The following is a 24875-nucleotide window of genomic DNA, read 5'->3' as shown; positions in this document are numbered from 1 at the left end:
TGAAAGGTGTTAATTAGATTGGCAGATTTTACACATGTAATTGTAAAACATCTTTGTGTAACCACAGACGTCCAAATGAGGGAACTAATCCCTCTAAATTATATTAGAAATTATTAGTGATTGCATGCATAAATCTTGGATAAAAAGATACTTCCAGAGTAAATAACTGGAGGCAGAAGAGTTTATTTTTCTAATTTTCTTTTTAATAAAAATTGTTCAAATACAAGGTTACATTATAAAGAGACAGGTAAGACAAACTCCCAAAAAATGGTAAGCTGGGGTACTATAAAGAAAAAAGCATACAAAATTAACCAAAAGATTAACTAAAATCAAAATGTGCTAGTAAACTTAAAACCACAAAAGCAAGCAAAGAAAACGAGACCATTCATAAATATGGAATCATAAATAAAAGGACTTTAAAATTCCTCTATTTTATGTAAATCTGTGCTTGATGCAGTAACTCAGTAGGGTCTGTCTCTACGCTCCTGACGATGATCCCTATAAAAAAAGAAAACGGCACATATTAATAAAATGACTTGGATGGACATTAAGCTCATCCACACTGGTGCTTCCACAGATGCTAACATTCATCCTGTTCAGACTGTTATACTCACAGTAAGTGAGGCTCACCTCATATCCATCTTGCCTGGAGGTCCCATGCCCCTCCTACCCCCTCTATCCATGGGACCACCCCTGCTGCCTCTGAAACCACCTCTATCCATTCCACCTCGGCCCCCTCTGAAGCCTCCGCGATCTCCTCCCCAGCCTCCACGCATGCCACCAGGACCGCCACGATCCATTCCTCTACCACCTCTCATACCACCCCTGCCACGCTCACCTTCAATACGCAACACAACAGAAAGTTAAAACTAAATACGAAAGGATCACAACAGCCAATGAATTGAGCCTTATTTATCTGTATACCTCCATGAGGAAAAGGTGGAGACTCAAGGCCTTCAGGTTTTGGAGCTTTACACTGGTTACACTCCATCCTCCAGGAGAAGTTCTGATTTCCACATCCACTGCAGTGAGACAGTAGTTAAAACCATCAAAACTAAAGAAAAAAGGAACACCAAAACAAATAGTAAATGTAAACTGTCACTAACGGGTTGGGACAATCCCAGTCTCCGGCTCTCTTTTGCACATTGCCTGGTTGAGGACCACCCCAGCCCATTCCACCACGAGGACCGCCACGAGGGGGGAAACCACCACGATCTCCACCTCTCCCCATTCCTTAAGAACAAAACAGATCCACCAGTGTCAAGCAAGCATGGAACTTGATAAACATTGAGCGCTTTTCCACCATCGTGCCGAATCGTTCCAAGCACAGTCCGAAACGGTTACAGTTATGTTTCCATGTGAGCCTGGTTCTACACGACTACAAACTGTTCTCAGCTCAGAATTTTAACTGTGCTGAATCGTGCTAATGAATACACGCAGAGCCGTTACAGCTCAGTCTCTTGTGTTTACCAAGGAAGCGCGTGACGCGTTTGTGTTTACATTCTAAAAATTTCCATTATCAGCTCTGCGGTGGAAAATGAAACCATTTACGTACCGGCTGGCATGGATCGACACAGAGTGGAACGATTAAGCAACGAGAACGATTCGGCACGATGGTGGAAAAGTGCTCTTTGACTTGGAGAACTTAAGAAAATGTTAATGGAGACTTTGTATTCCATTAATGCTCTGTGACACCTTATGCCCAGTATAGCAAAAGGTTGGATTACTGTAACAAACAAGGTTTTTAAAATCTCAAGAAACATACCGCCACGGTCCATCCCAGGGCCACCTCTCATTGGCATTCCTCCTCTCATACCTGCCATCCCAGGCTTTCGGCGAGCCATAGACACCTTTATCTTCTGGCCTTGAAACTCTTTACCTGAGATTAGGACAGCAAAAAAATTGGTTATAGAAAAGGAGGAATAAACAGAGTCCTTGAGAAAATTAAACACTGATGGCTTCAAAATAATCAGCATTTTCTGATGAATCGGGAAGCTCTACAGCTTGAAAACATGACCTGTACAAGTTTCCATGACAAAAGGGTATTATGATAACAACGAACCATCAAAGTGCTCAACAGCAGCTTTGGCACATGAAGGCTCCTCATAGGACAACGTACTATCTCCCTTTGGCTTGCCAGAGTCTTTATCAGTGTAGATGTTTATGGCCGGTTGGTTTAAACGCCGGTTTATCTACCAGAGAAAAACACAAATGTTGCAGTGCTTCAGAAACAACGCTTGTCTAAGACACTTCAACAGCATATAGATTTAAATCAGTCCCTCACCCGTATGGTTCCACAGTGCTTGAAAAAATCTGCCATTTCTGGTAGAGTGGCATTTTCAGTGAGGCCTGTGATATAAATGGTGCTGTTCTCAGAATCGTCCTGTCCTCCTGTGGGTTTATAGTGGAGAATCTGATTAAATAACATTAAAAACAATCCCGACCAATAATAAGCTGCATTTGGGTAAGAGATTGTGTATTCATTACAAAGATTCACAGAACGTACCCATGTCACGATGCATTCCACCCCTCATGCCTCCTAGGTATCCACATATCGCAGAGGAAAAGACAAAAACAAAAAACCATTAATGCATCAATGACGTAAAACCTTAAAACCTGCAAAGAAACATTCCCTGAGAAAACAAACATTTTCAGGACTGCACTCAACGAAGATAAATTGAGAATGACTCTGAAATTGATGCTGAAAAAGACGTCTGGCTCAAATGATCCAAATTTGATTCAATTCAAATATAGAAATACAGACACAGAACCATCAGGAAACTCATGTGGCACATCAATGGAAACTCTTAAGGATTTATAGGCGTGAATGCCCACTATATTAACTCAGGAGTGGACTAACCAATGGAATACTCTTAAGAACTTACCACCAGGCTTATTGAAGCCCCCTCGGTCTCCAGCGATGCTAAACATGAAGATATGAAGGCGATATTCCTTTTAGTCTTCAACCAAAGCACTTGAGTAGCAAATGAACATAACCTCCCTCTCTCTCTCTCTCTCTTTGAAATGCCTTATGTGATATTGTACAGTACGTGAGCACTTTAGTAACTAAGGGGGAGCTTCTTAACTTCTGACATTTGAAATGGTATTTAATGGTAACAATCACCCCAAAAAGACCAGAGAAATACAATGCCCGTTTGTAAATTGTAAGAATTAATGTTTTTTATTTATACACAAAACAACTTAACGAAACTGTTAGTCCTTAAAATCCCTTTAGCCAATTCACAAAACCATTTCTTATGTTTCAACCCAAATTAAATAAAATATAAGCACTGAACAGTACATTTAACATGAAAGAAAAGGGAATTAAACCAAAAATCAATTAAAAGTCCCACTGACAAAATGATTCAAACTTCAGCTAAATAAAGAACATCTAAACCCAGCAAGTTCACTTTGGTTCACTGTCTCCTTTGAAATGGAAAAAAGTACTTCAAGAATAAGTACTGCTGTTCTTATATGGATCTCTGACACCTGTAGCGTATAAACGTGACAAAGAATGTTAAAACAAGACCTCAGAAATGAGAAAACAAAACAGTTCATAATGCAAAAATATTTCAGTACATGAAAATGTAGAAATGTAAAAATGCATTAACATGCTTACTGTCCATCGGCACCTGTTTGGAATAAAAATTAGCAAATGCTTTCCTTCAGGTTGCGAGTTGCCTTCCTAGCCTTAGCGGTTTAAAAATGTTTTATACATTTGAAGTTCACGTTTATTTAATAATGAACGATTATTTACCATACCTCAAACAATTTGACTACTCAAAACTATTTTTGTATGGTATGATCTTTTTGCTCAAACCCTGTCACCCTTTACTCATTTTGAAACCTATTTTAATACACAATGGATCCACTCATAATTTGAAACTCACTAATAGGGTCAATTTGTAAAACTCAACTGTGTGCCACCATCTGCTCTTAAAAACGCAATATTTAACAACCCATGACTTATTTTAAAACCTCCACCAAAAGTGCCACAATTGTGTGATTTTATTTTTCTCACAAAAACAAAGCGTTCAAAAACCAAAGTTGCCAAGTGCTTGTATTATACATGCAAATGGATTATAAAAAAGCCCAAAAGTAAACTGTGAGCATCATAAAAAACAACAACAGATCGCCATTTTAGAATAATCATGTCCCTCAACATAAGTGTAACACTATTGTAAAATGAACCAATCAGGAGACCGAAGTAAAACCCAGGTTGTATCTCTTCAACATTAGAGAAAACTACACAAGACACTTCACTTCTCTTCAAACTATTGCACATACAAACTCCTGTGTGACTGGTGAGTGTTTCCATACTGTGGAAAACAAGAGATCGTTAATGAAATCATGAAGGTATGAGCTTACCCCATTCCGCCGCGGCCCATCCCTCCACGGCCCCGAGGGCCTCCACGATCGTAACCACCTCTGCCTCTCTCTGATGATCCAGAGTATCCACCTCGCTGAGGCTGTGACCCTGGATATCCTCCACCACCCTGACTGTAACTGTCTACAGAAAAGAACACAAACAAACTTGCAAATAAAAATAATTGTAAAAAACTCACAATCAGAGCAGAAATAGATGGATGCACCCTTACTGTAGTGACTTGACTGGTTGTAATCACTCTGTGGTGCACCCTGCTGGCTGTACTGAGACTGCCCGTATGAGCCGTTTCCTTGGGGAGGGTAGGCAGCAGGTGGGCCTTGCTGTGGTGGCTGCCCATAGGTGCTCTGCTGCTGTCCATAACCAGGCTGCTGAGCCTGGTACCCACTCTGAGACTGAGAGTAACCTCCAGGCTGGGAGTATGCACCCTGGTTATAGGAAGGCTGGCTGCTCGCACTATAACTGCAAGACAAAGAAAAACAAGCGGCACCTTAGCGGCAGAGTTTGCATGTGATCAACAGATTGACAGATGACATGGCGGATCAATCTCATGGTGCGTTACTTTGCACATTAGCCAGCGACTTTGATTTTTACAGGGTGTGTAAAACAGCACTGACATTTAGAAAGCATGAGAAAAGAACAGCATATGGAGATACTGTGGGAGGCTCTATAATAGCATCCTGTTGATATGCTGATTTAGGACACCGTCCAGTTACCTCTGAGGAGTAGAGGCAGCAGCCTGCTGATTATAGCCAGAATAGGCTGGTTGGGCGGAGTATCCGGGCTGGGAGCCATAGGAGGCCTGGGCAGCGGGTGCTGCGGTGGAGTTGGTGTAGCTGCTGGCCGCATAAGTCTGTGCAGGCTGATTATATGCCCCTGACTGTGGGGTTCCATATGCAGCTGCGAGAAATAATAATGACTTAAGTGATCCGATTTATTTTATATGTGCACTTGACAAATCACAGAATGAGGGAGTATTTCTTTGTAAATGTTTATACCATTTAAATAAAAAATGGTTCAACTAAATGCAATGTACAAAGCACCATTGCTTAAGTTTTTGATGATGATATACAGTACTATGACCTGAAATAGTTCTCCAAGAACTTAAATGAACCAAACTGAGTGTGAAAATTGTGCTGAATGTAGCCATACTACAGTTAGGGGCAACAATGTACTTATAGAAATTTCTAAAAGTATATCAAATGTTCTGCTTCAGACCTGGTGCAGCAGTTGTTGTTGTTGCTGCTGCTGCTGCTGCAGCCGCCGCCGCCGCCTGCCCATATGAGGATCCATACTGCTGTTGTGCATATCCTGCAGCAGAGGGCGCTGCTTGACTGTACGTGGACTCGGGTGCTGCAGCGGGTTGAGCGTAACTGTAATCCTGCTGAGCATATCCCTGCTGTAAACTAAAACTCTTGATTGAAATCTGTGCTGGAGTCTTTACTGTTTAACAGCATAAAAACATTCCGTTTCGGTGTCGCCATCCTAAGGCTTAATAACATCATGAATGCTTAATTCCAGTTAAACTACGGAACCACTTGGACAATTAAAGCTTACCTGGGCAGTCTGCCCATAGCCCTGAGATGGAGGGGCAGTATACGATCCATACCTGTAAAAAACACACATGTCGTTAATGTACAAAGTATAGGCATTGTGAGTTTTTTATACGACAGTAAATTACGAATTAAAGAGAACTTACGACTGCTGTGCACCAGCCTGGTTGTAGCCGCTATAATCTAGAGGGGAGAATGAAACAAGTTACACATCACACCACTAACAAACATCTTAAACACAGAACACTGCTGCATAACACGGACCAATTCTCATTTTATTAAAGCCATTCATATAACTGGAACAAGGCTTATAAATCTACATAAACGGTTGCCTAAAGTGGAACAACCATCCACAGAAACCAACACACGTTTAGGTTTAGCAATTAGCACACGTGGGGTTAATAAAGATAACACGAACACGTAAGTTATTAATTTAATGGAGATCAAATAAAAAAGGATTACGGAATCAGACGTGCAAAAAACAGATTTGATATAAGTTTATATTAACTAACGTTACAAAGTAACGCCAAACGTAACGTACAAAATGTAACAATGTTGTTTGCTGCGGGCTGGTTGCGCTCTGTCCCGCTTTTTTTAACCAAGCCTGCTGCCTACCGTTTAAACTTTTACAAAAATAATCGAAACCACGAGCTGTACTTTTACGCATTTACAGAATATCATTTACGGTTTCTTAAATGTTGTGTTAACTGTATTTTGGTTTAAGCTGTTATAATGCGAACTAAGTTTAAAACCGTTTCAGTCGAGGTTCCAAACGACCTAAAAAGAATTTAAGGCCGCGTGGTTGAGCAATTTTTGCTATTTCGAAAGCTCCCTGGAGAAATTTGCCTTATTTACCAGCCATTTAAGATTCTCCCAAGTTCTCTGAGTTGAAAATGACTTAAAAAGTGTAAAATTGCCAAATAAAACAAGAAAAAAAATAAGAATATACTTACTAGAGACGGACGCCATTTTCCGTTGGGACCAGTAGACGGTGTGAAATGAGCATGCGCGACGGACGCAAGATTGAAAGCTACGAAGAACGTACCAATCAACCGATGGCAGAGGGGTGGAACAAATTAACGGCCAGTCAGACTGCTTTTTTTACTGTTTACACCTAATATGTTTAATGACATAAACCATTGAAACGAGTACTGATAAACTATATAATTACAAAGCAATTCAGTTTTTTTGAATAAATTCAAATTAATAACCTTTAAAAAAACGTAATCCCCAACATCCATGCGCGCGTCTGAAACAGGAAGTTGTTCACTATCAAAATAAAAGAGTGCCTGAATGACAAAATGGGTTACTTGTGTAGCTTGGTTTTATTTAGGATTGAAGGATATTAAATGAAAACGGCAGTTTGTGCACATTTTAGTCTTCACAAGTTAACTGATTTGGCTAGCGTAGTAGTAAATGGTGTAAGAGAGTGTAGTGAACAATCAAATGCTTAATAAGTTAACATGAAGTTACCTGAAGTATGAAAATTGAGATCCACAGCCATACAAAGGCACATAAATGGTTTTTAAAATAGCAAACCACCAAGCGATGCGTTTGGTCTGTTTACGATGCTTGATCATATTTTTTCGGCATGGATGTGGTTTGGATCAAGCCGGCCAGGAATTTGTAGTGGTACGGTTTTAATATTCATTTTAATTTTGTCGACTTGGCTGTCTGGTATTCACGCGAGCCTAAGTTTGGGACCAGGCGGCGAATTTCCTGGATTTTATGGTAAGCAATAGACAATGTTCAAAACAGTGATTTAGGGTTCAATCCCTGTTCACAATTTTCTTGTGCATTTACAGATTTCGTATTCTATGCCTTCAGCCATGAGGAGTTAACCTCTTTCCTCTACAACATCACTCTGCTGCTGTGGCTCGGACCATGTCAAGAAGCAAGATGGGGAACTTTTGTCTTCCTCACCCTGTCCTTCATCTCCACCGTGCTCCTTCCTCCCATTTATGCCCTGTTTCTTTTTGTCACCGGGGATGAAGCCAGCAGGGTCAGCGGATACTCTGCCACTCATCTAGCTCTGTTCACAGCTCAGTGTCGGCAGGTGAAGCAGAGGAGAGTTCTACGCTGTGTTCCTGTCTGGTTCTTGCCTTGGTTCTTTTTATTATTGGACCTCTTTTTGCTTCCCGGTGCTCCGGGTCTACTGCATTTTTATGCCATTTGCCTGGGTCTCAACTGTATCCTTTACACTCATATAATTTAGTAGCCTTTTACAGTAAAGTTCTGTGAAATGTGATGTTTTACCCTTAACGTGTTATACAGACAATAATGAGTTTATTGAAATATTGGAGAACATTGAGAGACTGGGCATATGTGCCTGTTTGCCAAAATGGGCATACATTCCTTTTACCTCTCATCCACATTTGCCAACTTACATCAGGGCCTCAAGAAGGTCATTGTGAACCTTTTGTAATATTTGAAGTAATTTTTATAATAGAGCCTTGTCAAGATTTTTAATTCGCATTATTGTTATTCTGTAACAGACCAGAGCCATCTGATGAGCCATCTCAGATGGGACACATGCCATCAACCAGCAGATCCCAGTTGGAAGATCATTCGCACTTACGGCAACATTCTGTTCCTATGTGGCATCAGGAGTCTTTGCCAACAGATGCACAGATGTTAGAGGAGCAGATGCTAAGAGCAGGGATTTTAGCATCATTACAGGATGCACCTGAGGGTGCAGATGAAAAAGTTGAAGTACCCAAGTCTTCGGTATCTTCATTACGGTTAGTGCGGCTCTGAAAGTCAAAAACCTCATTCTATTTTTGTTCTTTGATGCATTTATCAAATGATGAGTTATACTGATGCATTGCATGTTTTAGTTTATGCTTATAATGATCTTGCATTAAACGGCTGTTTTTTCAGACTGCAACAGCTGGAGAAAATGGGCTTCCCCACAGAGAAAGCTGTTGTGGCTCTTGCTGCTACAGGGCAGCTGGATGGAGCGATTTCCCTGCTTATTGATGATCAGATCGGGGTGGAGACTGTGGTCATCTCTAAAGGGAAGAAGTCCTTGTCATAATAATAGCTTGTGTGGATATCCAGAACATTTCAATATAAAGCTGTTTTTAAAATGAAAATTCTGTCATCTTCATGTTCTTCCAAATCAATGTAACTTTCTTTTGGATGTGAAGCACGAGAAGTTAAGAAGAATATTTACACTGCTCTCTCTCTTCCATACAATGGGTTGGGACTCGGGGCTGGCAAGTTATGGAAATAAGAAAAAACATTCTTTTTTCCAGTTGTCCTGATACTGTATTATAGCTTTGAAATTTAAGCTGTCACTAAAATTCTTGCTTGATAGCTATGCTTAATATTAAATTCCATTGCATGGAAGAGTAACATTGTGTTCCACTAAAGGAAGGCCTACTGGATACAAAATACATAAGAGGGTATTAAATGATGACAGAATTTTCGTTTTTGGGTGAAATATTCTTAAAGCATGATGATATTGAGATCAGATGAACTGTATGACGTTTGAGTGAATGATGTGTGTGGAAGATTTGTTTGTTATATTTATGTAATGGTGTTTGCAGCTTTTAGGATTTAAAGTTGAATACTAAAACAGTATACTCTAAGCAGCAATTAATTTGTCTGAATGGAAGAACATAAATGTTCTTTGTGATCCAACCAACTTCTTTTAGGATACGGTGTCATTATATTCACATTTGCGCATTGACAGGCTAGGCAAAGCATGTGGATATGTCAGTATGTGAGCCCTGCTTAAGTTATAGTTAATTGGAAACAGAATAGGCTTCATTAAAATATGACATGGGTTTTGTATTCATGTATAGTGTATTGATGAAAATATGGATCGTATTAAAAAAAGAAACACTCAACAAAGTTTATTTTGTTTTAACACCAACCGGTAAGACTGCACACTGGCAAGACAAATTCAGACAGTTTGGAAAGAGGCTAGAAATGGAAAAATACAAGTGACGTTACATGAATCAGTATAGGAAAACATCAACTGCTAAAAATCATCTATAAATAATTAATACAACATTTATATAGGAATACAAAGACAGTCGTGGAAATTCTTCAGGAAGGAAACCAGTCCTATGCATGTGACTGTGATGGAAAGACATGCATGAAACACAAAAACAGAATTCAAGTTATACGTGTAGCTTTCCTACTGCTCCAGTTGGATTCTGTCTGGTTTTGCGAAAGAGACTCCCAGAAGTGCACATTTGTTTTGGAGAGGGATAATTGCATACTCATGTATTATAGTCTTAATATTTTTCCTGAATTAGAAATGACAATATTACAATTTAAACACTTAAATCCACGATTCAAAAGTAAGCCTTGACACACACAAGATGGTGTTTCTACTCAAATCTGTCTAGAATGTATAGGGACTGGGAAAGAAAACTCATAGCCATTCCATTCCAATTTGTATACTAAAAGTTTACAAATGTTGAATTTGGACATTTATGAACTTTATATTGTACTTCACCTTTGAAAAACAAGGTGTTTTTCTATCTACATAGTGCATTTAACGTCAAGAAGAGAATATCCAATGTTTTTATCGTCACTGGGGAAAGCGCTGTGTTTGGCTGAGTAGTGGAATCTTAATGTGTCGTGAATATGTGCATTTTCCTCGTACAGTACATTTGCCAAAGTTAATAATGATGAGCTCTTAACAGCAGCTAGAAAGATAATAATACGGTTTGATGCTCTCCCTAAGACCATCATCTTCATCACAAATTCCATCAGGTTTTGTACCCTTCTTGCCCTGCAGTTTTGAAAACAATTGTACAAGCACCAATACTGTTTCTATATAAATATGATATTTCAAAACGTGTTTCCTTTTCATGTAAGTTTGAAGAATTTCTTCTGAGACTGGTTCTGTTCGTTTGGTTGTCACGTAACAAAGGCAAATCATTGTGCGCATAATTTGCCAGAGGAGAGGTGCTAGGAATCTATGGAGTCCCATTCGATGTGGTTAATTTATACAGCACCATTTGGTCTTCCCTGAGGTGTCTCCCCTTCCTGATGAACTGGAATATTCCAAAGCAGTTATCACAGATGGTTATTGAACGTGTGTCTGAGGGGACGTGTGTAGATGTTGCCGGTTCAGCTGATGGACGGATGGATGGAATCAAGATGGAAACAACGGCTTCACTCTTTGAAATATGAAGACTACTTCCCTCGAATCTTGGCCTCAGCAGTGATTAAGGGCGAGTTGACCCGGAAGGATGACATCCTGGCCCTTTTAATCCGATAGATGTCTGGAGACGGTGTGCCAAATAGACCATCTCCTGACCCTAGATCTGGTTCTGTTGGAAGAAAAGAGAGTTGAGGCTACTTTATGATGCCTTCGTATAGTCACAGGCAACAGATAAATGACAGTCCATTAACTCTGTACATTTTGAAAGGGATAGTTCAACCAAAAATCTAAATTCCGTCGTCAGTTATTCACCCTCAAGTTGTTCAAAACCTTTATATGACTCTTTCTTCTGTGGAAATGTCTCAGTGGTTCCATATAATGGAAGTCAATGGGGGCCAGTGTTGTTTTGTTACCAATGTTATCCAAAATCACTTTTTTTGTGTTTTGGTTTAGAATGAAATAAAAAATTCTGTCATCATTTATTCACCCTCAAGTTGTTGCAAATCCGGAAGAAGGCTTGTAACCAAACAGCTCTTGGCTCATTGACCACCATAGTATGAAAAATTGTTTTATAATTGTCTCTGTTTTGTTGAACACAAAATTAGATATTTTGAAAAATGTAGGACAGCAAACCGTTCTGGGGCACTTTTGATTACCATTGTAATTTTTCCTACTATGGTAGTCAACTGTGTGGTTACAAGCATTCTTCCAAATATCTTTCTCTGTGTTTATCAGAACAACGAAACGTATACAGATTTGGAACAACTCGAGGTTGATTAAATGAAGACAGAATTTGTATTTTTGGGTGAACTGGCCCTTCAAAGGATCCTCAGTCATATGAAGTTATATGATATAAATACTTGTGTAGTTGTTTAGCCTAACAAAGAAAAACAACTAATAAGAGCATTTGGAAATACTGCTGGAGTCTGGTCCTGAATGGGGTTTGGAGTCTTTGTAAATTTGGTCTTAGAGTTGGCCAGTAGATGGCAGGACACTGACTCGCTAGGCAAGGGAAGGAGGGCATTACCTGGCCAGATGATCGCCTCCAGCAGCTGCACCCTGCGAGCCAGCAGCTCTAAATCAGCCTGCAAGTCTTGGAACTTCTTCAAATTTAAGTCCTATTAAAGACGAAGAGTTTTGACAAGCATGGCGGGGGCTTACGGATGGCTATGTACCGTTTCCCGAGTACTTGGCCCCTGTCCTCCACCACACTTTGCTCCTCAATCACTTTCCAAAAATGTCGTTGGGTAGTGAAATCCCTGACCCTACGTCGTTCAAACCTGACCCTTCGTCTGGCCTCTACTCACCATGGATACCGATCATAGTCTCGAGGATTAAAACCCTCTCGGCTAAGATCTTCAGGGCCTCACGGATTTGGTGTATCCCATCCCCCTGTGGAGATAGATACAGCCGTCATGGTATTGAGCACAAGCCAAACAAAGCCATCGCCAAGATGCAAAGTCATTCTGTTAATCTATTACATTAATCCCAAATCATTACCACAGTTAGAGTGTTAAATTCTCAGCTCCCAACTGCTTCGAAACTACAGTTAACTACACCAACAGATTAAGATCTTTCGTCGGCCATTGTTTTCATTCGTTTCATCTGTCCATGCTGTAAGTCTTGACAAAACAGCATGCATTTGATTCAGGCCAGGCCAGAGGCTCTTAAGAGCAAATCAAGACCAAATGTTCAATCATTTTAGATTTAAACATGCATTTAACATTCCCAGTAGACTCAAACTATGTTATTCCAAGACTAGGAGGTGAGCAGCTTTGTTTAATCTAAAGAGATGTGCAAGTCATCTGTACAATTGTACTCGGATGACTACGCGCACACACTTTAGTCTACTCATCTCAAGGTTAAGAATGCCCTTATACCAAAGCCACCATCACTAGCTCACATTGAAGATCTTTATGTTTACGAATTTTCTGGCATCCAATTAAAACATTTTATGATACAAATATACTACCAAATGAACTCGGAGTACACTTTTAAAAATTAAGGTTGCTGTAGGAGCCGATAGCCTTGTGGTAATTTCTCCGACATATGGTGCTGTTGCGCTTTAGGTGACCTGAGTTTCAGTCCCAGCTTGTGGTTTCTTGAAACCTCTTTCTCAAGCTGTATGGTTCTGTAAAGAACTTTTAACATAAATTTGTGTTGCATAAAAAAAGAAGTCGAATTTTTAAACTTATTTTGATGAGTTTAATTATGTAAAAACAATTTGTCACCTTGAAATTAAAATAGAGAAAAATAGAGTAACACACATACTCTTATTCTGTGACAATTTATCTACATTATGCGATGTTTCTTTATGTTGTGTACATTTTGGGACTTTTTAAAGAAAACAAAAAGGTTTTAACTACAAAGTCAAATGGAATGTAAAAACTTTGAAGCTTAATATCTCAAAACTGCTCAGAATGCAGATAGAACCTTAGAATTCCAATGTGACAAATTATTAAAATGTAAAATAAGTTGGAACACAGTTTTTTTGTGTGTTTTTGGAGGATCAAAAAATGGCTCTCCTGCGGCATTGCTGCAAAGATTAAGAACCCCTTACAGAACCTTTATTTTTGTATAGTGTATAATGTCAACATTAAAAGTGTTTTTAAAAACAAATGAGTACATGTTCATGACAATTCGCTAAAAATGTGATAAAACAAATTCGAAAGTTGGATTTTGAATAGTTATGTGGCTTTGGTAGGCATTACTCAAACAGTGTAAAGAAATTTGTCACATACATTCTACACAACAGTACCGAGCTCAAGCACACGTTAGAAAACCAGTGTTACTGATGAACAGATACAGTATGCGCTTGGAAAAAGTAACATGTAAGGTTAATGTTAAAGTTAGCGCCTGTGAGAACCAAAGGTAGTTTATCTTGCCAAATAAAACGGTAAACAATACTGTATATCATCTACGTTTCTGAATATAATAAAATATTCATTAAGAGATACAAGTATGGCTATGGTCCAAAATCCTTTTCAACGGAGTGCTTGGCCTCACAGTGAAAAATGTGAAAAGATTAATCTTTGAGTAGTGGAATGATCTATGTGTCATATCTCTAAGGAGTCTACACAGCAGATAAGTTACTTATAATATAGGATTTAAAAAATATATTTCTGTTATGATTTATAACACTTAAATAACCCACATGTTCTGGGGTTGGCAGGCCAAGCGGCAAACCATAAGTCATGTTGTTCAGCAACATGTGAGTTTGTGATCAACAATGAATTATGAAATGATCTAAATAGATTTATACTTGTTATCACCCAGCGGTACTAAACTCATATGATGGTTATATGTGAGTTGAGGAGGTAAAAGAGAAGAATGCAAGGCGTATGATGAGACGGAAACATGCAGCAATGCATTGTGGGACACTGAAGGATAGCTGTATCCACCCACACACCCAAACACAAACCAATCACTATCGATCACTATCCCTGAAGATGATATAATGAAGCATATACACAACACACATAAACATACACTTTAAAACCATGCAGGTTGTTTTTTCTTTCCCAAGGCCAACCCACAGCTATTTTGTTGGCTACTTTTCACAAGTTACACAGCCAATGGTATTTTGTGATTTACATTTCGTTATTCACAATGTTACACAGTAAGGTTCTAATAATAATATAGTGTTTCCTCTTGGTAGGTATATATAGCTCTGTGTGTTGGGTATATGCAAGAGCTGGTAGCTAAGAGACTGTTGGCTGTGAAAGGCAGCCATGGAGACAGTGATGAGCAGGAATCGGACAGCTTTAGAGGACAGGGGAAACACTCAGAGACAGGCCCAACCACCAACCAATCAAAATAAACATCAAGAACAATATCAAATACAACAACAACACGCCCCTTAAATGGACAGTTCACCTAAAAATAAAAATTCTGTCATTATTTATTCACCCTCAAAGAAGATATTTGGAGAAACAAAACAATGTTCAAATAGTTGTTTGGTTCCCAACATTATTCAAGATATCTTCTTCTGTGTTCTGCAGAACAAAGTCAGTCATACAGGTCTGGAATGACATGAGGGTAAGTAAATGATGAATGAAATTTTCATTTTTGGGTGAACTATTCCTTTAAGGCTAACCTGAGACTAGTTCAGAAAATCCCTTTGGAAAGTGTACTGTATATGGGAGATCAACAACTAGTCCCAGATCAGCTGTAAAAAACCTCAAAACACATGGAAACAATATTATCGGTGCACATTTGAAATTGAAACCAAGACATATTATGTACTAACAGTGAGTACTGTAAGTAAGCAATGAACAGTGATTGTGGCGCAAATCATTACAGTGGAGTTGTCATCGAGACATTTGCAGTCATGTTGTTTCATTTTTGGTGATATCTCTGATTCTGTTTCATAGATAAATAATGACATTACAATTTGGCCTCATTTGCACATGACGGAAATTCCACTGAAGGATTTAACATGATCGCTGATGTTAAAACACAGATGGACGACAGGACGAACAATGAAAATCTGTAAACCGGGAACAACCAAAACACCACGACAACTGTCAAAATCTCTTACGTTGAAATCGCTCTAGAAAAGATAAGCAGGCGTAAGGAGAAGGGTAATTACAGAAAGAGATTATTGCTGCATTAATGTCAAATCAATCAATTCCTTTTTGACTTTTGATCGGAATAATCAATGCATTTAAAATAGTTTCTAAGTGAATTACTCATATTTTCCAAGAACGGAAAATGAGCTCATAGACGGATCATCATCTGAGATTTATGCCCGCACGTTGCCTCATGCACCTGATGGGCGTGTCTTACCGGAAGACCTTTCTCCCCTGGCTCTCCTTTAGGTCCTGGTTCTCCCTACGAGGAATAATCATTAGTCAAGAATTAGCCGAGTTTCTTATTGTGTCTTCAAGTCCCTTTTAAAGCTTGACGATCTAAAACAAGATATTTCATTGTAAAAAAAAGTGCACTCTGTGTTCCAGAGATAAGTGGGCATCTTACCGGCTCCCCTTTAAACCCTCTCTCTCCTGGATATCCAAGAGGTCCCTACAGGGTCAAATTAGGAGTGAGGGGCGTTATACACAGAGCGTGTTGCATTATGGGTATGGTTTAGCTTTTGTACTCACTCTCTCTCCCCGTTCTCCCTTTGGACCCACCGGGCCTTGCAAGCCAGAAGCTCCGGGCTTTCCCTTAACACGCAAGGAAAAATGACATGGTTTGTACACACATACACACTGATACACTCACGCAAGTGCTCTAGCTTACAGTCTGTCCGACAGCTCCTGGTGGTCCAGTGGGTCCCATTGGTCCTGGAGGTCCTGCATGGGAGAGACATATTTGAAAAAACTAGTGTATATAAGGATATATGTTTTATGTTCAGAGCTCTGTTCACATGATGTGCAATGCAACCCCATTTTAATGCCCAGTGTAACACTCATATCACAGAATGTTATGTTACCTGACCACATTGCTTTGGAACCGCATTTTAAATATGCATAATATACATATAAGTTCTCATTAATACAATAATCGCAATAGGTTTTAAAACATACTTTATTTAACTCACTCAAAGCTCCGATGACTATTCTGAAATGTAGTAAAAACATATCGCATTAAAAAGCAAAGATAAATGAAATTGTTTTATATTTATAGTTAATATAAATGTGTACATTAAAATCTTGTGGTTCAGTTGGTAGAGCCTTGCATTAGAAACACAAAGGTCATGGGTTTGTTTCCCAGGAAACATAAAACGTATACCCTAAATGCACTCGTTCTGAAGTGTCTGCCAAATGCATAAATGTAAATGAAAGGATGCTGAAATGTCCAAATTTATCACCAGCATAAAAAATGACCCTTTTCTCTAACTCTGTGACAGCTTTATTTAATGAGATAAATAAGCCAGTCATATAAAAACTCAAATGACTTTAGCAGTGTTGAAAGCTGGGTGTAAAATCAGTGACCTCATAACTGCAGTCTGGTTTGCTGTAGAACGTATGACTGCTTAAACATTGCTGACCCCAAACAAATAATAATGTACGAGTAAAAGATCATAAATATTCTCATGTATCAGATGGTTACTTGTGGTAAACCCTCTGGGGTTAATCTGCTTTTAAAAAAAGAAAGACGTGAAAAATTATTTCATGGAGGACGTGGATGTCTAATAAAACAGTATTCCCATCAAACATGTTTTTTACATCCAAGAGAGTCATATTTTATGTTATACTTGACACATATTGTCACTAGTGAAATCAATTTTTTAAATTATGGTTAAACAATGAACAAATAAGGACAGGCCAATTTGATAAGCCAAAATGAGTCTGGTAACAATTATTTGTTGTGTGATGTCTTCAATGCGCAGTTTGAAATGTGTGGAGGATTACATGCCAATAATGTGCGCACATTACGACGTAAGTATTAATGACTGCAATTTTATTAAAAGTGAGGTCACACTGAGTTCACAAACATGTGTTAACTGACTCAAATGTATACAGGATATCATCTCCATATTTTCTTTGAGACAGTTAACTAGGGCACAAATAAATTAGATACAAAAGCTTGTACAATGAAGCTAAGGCTACTCAAGTAAGGGGTAATCCATGGCTAGCCGTGCAGTAATGGATTTTAATGCACGGCGTGGAGGTGAAGAACCACTCGACGCGAAGCGGTGCTGTTTCAGTGACCACTGGCACTGTGTGTCTGTGCGATATAATTACATTATAGGCAGCGCATTCATTTCGAATGTTGATCAAACTGACTGGAACTACCAGGGCATTAAACAGTTTTAATGCACACCTTCAAGCCAATCAGAATCGATTCATTACAAAATTAGGTTTCACTGACCTGTGGGTCCAGGTGGACCTGGTGGACCGTGTGGAGGGGTCACTCGGAGGTCAGGGAAGTTGTTATGGAGAAGACTTTCCTTTTTCAGGCCTGTAATACACATACTGTATATTACTGTACAAAGCAAAATACAATCCACACTATCGAAGTGTGGATTATATATACACTGTGAGAGTTAATTTGACCTTTTTTAACACTGGCAATTTTGCTGTGTATAATATACATACTGTATACTGTATTCATTAGGATTCACACTCTTAGTAAATATTATGCTGATCTGCAATCTTCACTTTTGTAATTTCATAATATAGGCTTAAAATTGGATGGTTAAGGTCAAAGTTCAAAGTGACAATGGCAGTCAAGAGTCATTACATCTACTTGGCTGTAGATGGCGATGTTTAGATAAGAATGAACAGTGAGGTAATCGCCACATATAAAGCAGATTGTAAAATATTGGTGCAGTATAAATCCTTACACGTCAAGATATTGGTTGTGGCATTTTTATGTGCTGACTTTCCAATGTTCTGAAAATAAATAAAAATGACTGGTCAGTTTTCTTTTTTTATGAAACCTTTTTCGTTTTATTTGTCTCATTTTCATGTGCGGACTGCCAGATTTCCCCTCATTAACCTATTTGCCTCCAATCCTTTCAATTTCATACATTAATAAAACATGCAATAACTTCAGCCGTCATAACTGCAAAAAACAATCTCTCTAGTCTACTTCAGTTAAAAGACAGAATTATAGCTTCTGTCAGTAGCATAACATTTTGACTCCTCTGGTTCTAGATAGCAAGTTCACTTGATGGATGATTTGTTGTAACTGCTGGCAATGTTATTATCAATGATTATCCTATGAAATGACTCTCTCCAGCAGGTGAGTTTGCGGCTGTGCATCTGTAGCTGCAGGGTTTCCCAGAGCTCAGACTCAGACAGGAAACTCCAATAAGACTGTTTTCCTATGGCACTCCCTCACAGGACCTTTAATTACTCTTTGAAGGCGGAATCAGGGGAATTAAAGTCTTTACTAAGTTATAAGGCCTCAATTGCAAATTCTAAAACTTTATGAGGTCTGGGCCGACTGCTGTCCCTTTTAACAGAGAGCAGAGTTGAGGTGAAGTGTCAGCCTGCTACACGGGCCAGTCTTCTTCAAGAGTGACGAAACACATACTAAAATATTATTGCTTCTATTCTAAAACACTCCCTCGTGCTTGAAGCTTAACTGAGTTTAAGTCTCAAGACAGCCTTAACTGCGTGCGCACACACACGCACGCACGCACGCACGCACACACGCACACACACACACACACACACACACACTCTCTTCCTCCTGCTCTGCCCTGCAGTTTTGGCCACGCACATCTGGAAGTGATTGAATGACATCAGCATCAGACAGACAGGTCTTTTTCCCAGCATGTGACTATTGAGTCTAGCCTGTGTTACCTCCTGAAACCTGCCATTTTAATCAGTTGCTGGGAAGGAAAAGAGCTGAAGGAGGGAGGAAATAGGCCTATGCCCTCTTATTTACTATAATACTGGTTCCATTTATCTCCATATTCATCCATGTTTTATTCTCTTTTCTGCATTTTCTCATGTGTGTGCGCAATGCATCTGAAGCTTTGAATTTGTAATGCCCAGCTGACTGTACATGATCTCTAACTTATATAAGTCATCTTGACCTTAAAAATGATTTGCTTACAAATAAATTAAATAGAAATATGCCTAATTAAACCAATTGCATGTTCGTCTTGTGAACTTCGTGTCTTGGTTTTAATTTGCAATGAAATAATGGTCCTCATAGAATTTGCATTTGTTACAAATACTCAAAGTATTTCAATTCAATATTTTGTGTCCAAGAATTTACTCAAGTCGTCATTAGACGTGCTATAAGATGCAACCAGCTTGCTGTACAATATCCTTTACATACGTCTCACTCTGAAATCTTTTATAAGCATATCATGAATTCAATTAATTGTACTCATACCAGCATCTTGTTCTGGTACAGAGGCTAGAGGTCCGGGGGTTCCGGGAGGGCCGGGTGGCCCAGGAAGGCCCCTCTCTCCTGGGAGGCCCTGTGGTCCCTGCGGACCTGAGGAAAAAGAAAACAAAAGAGACTCAAAGCAAGAAGTGCTTTCAAAACCTGTGAGTAGTTAGATACAACTCACGGTTGTCCAGTTCAACACAACAGGAAATAGATGTAAAAAAAAGACATTCAAGATATTCAAAGTCATAAAGAGAAATAGAAAGCACAGACTGAGGTAAAATTAGGTATTGAGTTTCAGTACTTGGCTGTCCAGGACCAGTTGAATGTGTCTTTCTCCATCTCCTAATTGGCTTTAAGATTCACAGTGTCCCCATGCAGTTATTACTGTTCCCTACACACTAAGCAGGAAAAATCTGCAAAAGTATTCTAAAATTCGCTCAATCGTAATACATCAAACAACACTTAGGTCAGGCCGATTAAAAGTTTTACGTATTATGACATAAGTGACTTATTTCTGTCTGCAACACCTTTCGGATTAAATATACACTTTCTACCATTAGGAATATCACTTATATGGCCGAATACCCATAATGTGACTTGCTGTGCATTGTGGGACTATTGTAACAAACCCTTTGTGTGTGGGCTGTAATTAACAAGAGGGGTATTATAATATCCATGCACTGGGCTCTAACAGGGGAAGCTGGGAAAAGTCAAATAAACACTGTTAAATGCCGGAGCATATTAGCGTCTCTGGTGTGTAGTAAATTAAAAGCTGGCAAGTGACCGCGCTGAGTCATACAGCTCTCTGTTTGGATGTGTGTGTGAACGTGTGCATCTACAGAAGGTTCCTTCAGCTGGTTTCTCATTGGCTGTTAGTTTTGATTAAGTGGAAACCTCACTAACATGTAACAGCTGGTGCACGAGATCAGCTGGAGTGAAAACGCATGATTATACCGAAGAACATCTGCTATATGCTTTATTGTTGTAAATTCTTCAGATTATACAATTCTCTTCATTTTCTATGTTCTAATCTTCTATTTTCCATTTTTAGTTTTGTTGTTATCCCTAAAATATAATTTTATTGCATAATGAGGGAAGAGTGTTGTACAAAGCATTTCACTACATGGGTGTGTGTATGTGACAAATAAAACTTAAAACTTACTGATTTAGCAGAAGGAAACAATATTTTCTCTTGTCTATTTACTGTTTACTTTCAAAAAGTCAGTTTTTTTAAACTTGTCCCAAACTTTGGTTTCAAAAGTGATTTAAAAATAAAATCTAAAATAATAATAATAAATATAATATAATTATAATATATTAATCTATATTATATGTATAGTATAAAACAATAAACTAAATTTAAATTTATTAAACTAAAATAACAAGCTCATATAGACGGTTTCAGCAGCAACATAAACATTATGTGGGCCGAACATAACTTCAGGTAGACCTCTGCAAAGAATCAATAACTGTTGAGTAAAATAGTTTTAATTTAATTTAATACAATTAATATACACAAAATATGAATATAAATTAATAACATTATAAAATAAATATAAAGTAAATTGTTATATTTGAAGAGTTTATTTCCAAAATGAGAACATTTTTCAAAAATCATGTTTTTTTTGTGCATTCCAATTAATATCAAACAAACTGCATTTGGTTTGTTTTTATTTAAGCCCATAATAACTCAAAAAATACAGCTAACTTACACAAAACACAATTAAAACATTAAAATAATAAAAATCATGATTTTTGAAAAAAATTAAAAACAAATTTTGGAAACAAACTCTTCATTTATAACCAAACACAGGACGTTAACTTCGGACCAGGCGTGTGTGTCCGATTCATATTTTTTGTCTCCTGAGGTTCACATTTAACTTAAATATTTGTTATAGAAGGTTTCATCGAACGCATGTGCCTGGCCTGAAGTTATCTTCCGGTCTGTGTTGGGTTATCGGTCTGGCTAGTGATATAACAATTTATTTTATATTTAATTTACATCAATATTAATCTATATTAATATTTTATTGCATATTAATTGTATTAAATGAAATCAAAACTACTCACAGTTATAGAATCTTTGCGGAAGTGTTTATGTTGCTGTCGCTGAAGCCATCTATAAAAAACAAATATTTTAAAATAAAATTGCAAAAGGGAAAGACTTATCTCCTCTCCTCTTTTTTTTATGAGGCAAAAATGATTATTTCTCCTGTCATCCATCCCTATCTCATCAGTCTAAAAGGTGATGTAATGCGATGCAAAAAAAGTTTACTTATCATTCGAAGAGAATGGAAAGGATGAATTCCATTAATCTACTTAAACATTTTCACTTTCTGAAAGTCACAGTGCAGGTCAAATCTAGAGTCTGCTGCTTTTCTTTATGAGATGCTACTTAAGTGCATAACAGTCCATTGTGTGAAAGTAAGAGCATAATGTAAAGAGGACATCCTGTTTCCCTTTCACAGGAAGTAGATGGACCGGTATATTCTGCTCAGTCAGGGGCAAACACACACATGCACGCACACGCACGCACACACACGCGCGCTTGCGCACGCACGCACGCACGCACGAACGCACACACACACACACACACACACACGCACGCACACACACACACACACACACACACACACACAGAGGAGCACCTTGAACGATATGATCACACCCTATTTGTCATTTCCAGTACCATCCTTCAGTTACAAAAAGTGTTAGGGGCGATTCACATTTCGCGTCTTTTGCGCGCGCAAGTTCGTTATTTCAAATGTAGACACGCGTGGCAGGCGCGCGCAAATAGAGAGCGATGCGGTCGCGACGCGCATAAGGTGCTGCGCACACATTTTTCTAAAGGTGTGTCGGCGCCGCATCGAGATGGTAATATTTCAACTTTTCAAAGGGCCATGCGCACACCGCAGGTCATTTGACAAGAGAAAGCCGAGTGGCTCGCGTTTTCCGCACGGTTTTAGACGCGAAATGTGAATCGCCCCTTATGGTACATTTTTGGACAAGTTACCATAGTTATACTGCATTGCATTTTATACCTTACAGCATTTAATTAAGGTGACCATTCTGCAACATGGTACATATTAAAGTACCATGGTATAATTTGTTACCATACCGTCCTGCAGACAGGATTTTCTGTGTAACCTACAATGTAGTCTTTCAACAATAATGCATTTTGCAGAAATGTATGTAAAGCCCTAAAGAAAAATGACAAATCCAACAATACAATGACAAACATGTGGAAGCAATAAAAGGTAAGTATTGTATACATATCTCATGTTCACCTTAAGATTGTATTCAGATGTCTGTGGAGCCCCTCAGTTAGGCCCATTTAGGGTCAAAAATCCCTCATACCTGTGGTTGCGTTACAACAATTATAACAATACTAAATTCTATATTATCTTCAAGTTTTGGGGTAAGCGATATGCTAGCCTGTGTGTGTTTTTAGGAAAACCCAGCATAGCACTTCACGCTGTGAACTAAAAAGGATTTTTTACGGTGCGGTCTAAGCACAAATATTTTGGCAGTGGACTTGGGGCTCAACGCTGACGATGCAGTTTCTCGATATAGTGTCTCTTATGGCACAAAAGTCAACGTGAGGAGAAACCACACTGCCAGTCGCAGGTCAGCACTCCATAAGAGAACGAGGCTGTTATTACAGGACACAGTTCAATAAATCGATGTACAAAGACCATTTCTGAAATACTTTATACTGGAACACAGACAGTCTACTCTGCACATATGTGTTCTTTGGGTGTTTCTATAGCTGATCTGTAAATTAGACAAAAACAATAACAAGATGTTTCATAAAGAAATATCAACCCATTTGTCATTGCTTCTTTTTGAAGTTTTCAGAGTTTCAACTAATCAGCTGACCCATGAGAAGGACGCTTCAAAAGGAGATAGCGGTGTAAGATTGATACCTGAAGGACCTGTTGTTCCTTTAGCCCCTGGAGCCCCAGATGGACCCCTGGAACCCGCTTCACCTTTTGGCCCTGGTAGACCTCGAGATCCTGGTTTACCTACAGACAAAGATCCTTATATTATTTTGACAGGTAACTGACGTAATAAATCACCTGCATTTAAAATATGTGATGTATGTACGTGCATGACACAACTCACCATCTTTACCAGTTATCCCATCCTTGCCTGTCTCACCCTGAGGACCTGGCACAAAAACCCACAAAATATTTACAGCCAAATTCGATACAGATTCTACAGGTGCGGAAAAAGTTCACTTGTCTAGTTTGTAAAGAAAGTCAGCCTGCTGGACTAAAGTGTATTCCAGTCCTATCCCACAACAGACAGCCTGATAGAATCAGTGAATCAGTGAAGTGTCTGCTGGCAGACGCAGTTTAAATAACACTGAGCTCATCATATGAGATCATCACCTGTGACATCACTGCAGAGACGAGATTCCCTATGGGAATCATATATGACCTGATACGTTGATATACTTATGTCAACAATTTTATTCTCCTTATGAAAGACCTAAAGAGTAAAAAAAAAAAATGTTTTACTCTCTCAATGCTGGTCATGGTCATTTCTACACTTTTACATTTGAAGCATGTGGAAATGCGCTGCGTGATATCACTGCGCCTGCTGCGGCCACGTTACGGCAGTAAATTTCCTTGATTATTACGCTGGAATGGGAGTATTGTTCCTAATAATATCGGCCTAGAAAATAGCTACTTTTCATTTTCCGCCGGTCTTAGCACAACTCCAGTTTTAAATAGGAAAAATATTGAAACTCTTTGGTCATTTTTGAACGCGATGCTACTGGTCTAATTGGATTCAATGATCTATGCTAAGCTATGCTAAACGTGCTATCGCCAGACCCAGGGATCGGTTGAATAGATTCCAAAACGGTAAAACTCAACTTATTAACTCTGGGGGAGTTGGAGAATGAGCCTATTTCCAAAAAAAGTTGAGTGTTCCTTTAACAAACAAATGGTTGTACAAGTAGGACGTGACGGTTGGTTGGTGTGGTATTTGTCCCACCCTTCCTGCA

At 38.8% G+C, this 24875-nt stretch overlaps 3 protein-coding genes across 8 annotated transcripts in view; 1 reads left to right on the top strand and 2 right to left on the bottom strand.

Annotated features, from left to right (window-relative positions):
• Positions 1–167: 167 nt before the first annotated feature.
• ewsr1b (EWS RNA-binding protein 1b) lies at positions 168–6946 on the bottom strand. 2 transcript variants are annotated; one of them, XM_057324620.1, is made up of 16 exons: positions 6891–6946; positions 6084–6120; positions 5942–5993; positions 5603–5783; positions 5101–5284; positions 4599–4846; positions 4369–4510; positions 2886–2923; positions 2507–2539; positions 2285–2391; positions 2063–2192; positions 1766–1879; positions 1107–1233; positions 925–1022; positions 631–838; positions 168–498 (listed from the first exon to the last, which is right to left on the bottom strand). In XM_057324620.1, the coding sequence occupies exons 1-16, from the start codon at positions 6904–6906 to the stop codon at positions 462–464; spliced, it is 1752 nt and encodes a 583-aa protein (XP_057180603.1). In that variant the 5' UTR covers positions 6907–6946; the 3' UTR covers positions 168–461. The 2 variants fall into 2 exon arrangements, with proteins under 2 accessions (XP_057180603.1, XP_057180613.1); XM_057324630.1 differs by having other exon boundaries at positions 5603–5780.
• Positions 6947–7222: 276 nt separating this feature from the next.
• On the top strand, positions 7223–8985 carry rhbdd3 (rhomboid domain containing 3). The gene is made up of 5 exons (XM_057363370.1): positions 7223–7668; positions 7743–8126; positions 8212–8341; positions 8433–8678; positions 8818–8985. Exons 1-5 carry the CDS (start codon positions 7506–7508, stop codon positions 8972–8974), a joined length of 1080 nt encoding a protein of 359 aa, XP_057219353.1. The 5' UTR covers positions 7223–7505; the 3' UTR covers positions 8975–8985.
• Positions 8986–11084: 2099 nt separating this feature from the next.
• The window catches only part of emid1 (EMI domain containing 1), a 61621-nt gene continuing 47830 nt past the window's right edge, over positions 11085–24875 (bottom strand). The window contains exons 7-17 of one of the 5 annotated variants that reach the window (XR_008965149.1): positions 23987–24031; positions 23788–23886; positions 19862–19966; positions 17879–17968; positions 16304–16356; positions 16165–16227; positions 16040–16084; positions 15851–15895; positions 12370–12454; positions 12090–12180; positions 11121–11231 (exon numbers count right to left, since the gene is read on the bottom strand). Coding sequence is in view for 4 of the 5 variants with exons in the window: in XM_057363330.1 (XP_057219313.1) it covers positions 11935–12180; positions 15851–15895; positions 16040–16084; positions 16165–16227; positions 16304–16356; positions 17879–17968; positions 19862–19966; positions 23788–23886; positions 23987–24031 (791 nt within the window). In the remaining variant the exon portion in view is untranslated. Of the gene's footprint in view, positions 12181–12369; positions 12455–15850; positions 15896–16039; positions 16085–16164; positions 16228–16303; positions 16357–17878; positions 17969–19861; positions 19967–23787; positions 23887–23986; positions 24032–24875 lie in introns of all 5 variants that reach the window. The other 4 variants (XM_057363345.1, XM_057363338.1, XM_057363357.1 and 1 more) reach the window with 4 other exon arrangements.

This window comes from Triplophysa rosa, linkage group LG2 (assembly GCF_024868665.1).
Source record: "Triplophysa rosa linkage group LG2, Trosa_1v2, whole genome shotgun sequence".
Classification (NCBI taxonomy): domain Eukaryota; kingdom Metazoa; phylum Chordata; class Actinopteri; order Cypriniformes; family Nemacheilidae; genus Triplophysa; species Triplophysa rosa.
This window is presented reverse-complemented; position numbering and strand designations above follow the sequence as displayed.

Coding starts and splice junctions, on each gene's coding strand:
- ewsr1b (XM_057324620.1), bottom strand. Junction 2,924..4,368: donor ATGGGCCGCGGCGGAATGGG/GTAAGCTCATAC, acceptor CTTCATGTTTAG/CATCGCTGGAGACCGAGGGG. Junction 839..924: donor TCCACCTTTTCCTCATGGAG/GTATACAGATAA, acceptor TGCGTATTGAAG/GTGAGCGTGGCAGGGGTGGT.
- rhbdd3 (XM_057363370.1), top strand. CDS start 7,506: ATGCTTGATCATATTTTTTCGGCATGGATGTGGTTTGGATCAAGCCGG. Junction 7,669..7,742: donor CGAATTTCCTGGATTTTATG/GTAAGCAATAGA, acceptor GTGCATTTACAG/ATTTCGTATTCTATGCCTTC. Junction 8,127..8,211: donor CATTTGCCTGGGTCTCAACT/GTATCCTTTACA, acceptor CGTGTTATACAG/ACAATAATGAGTTTATTGAA.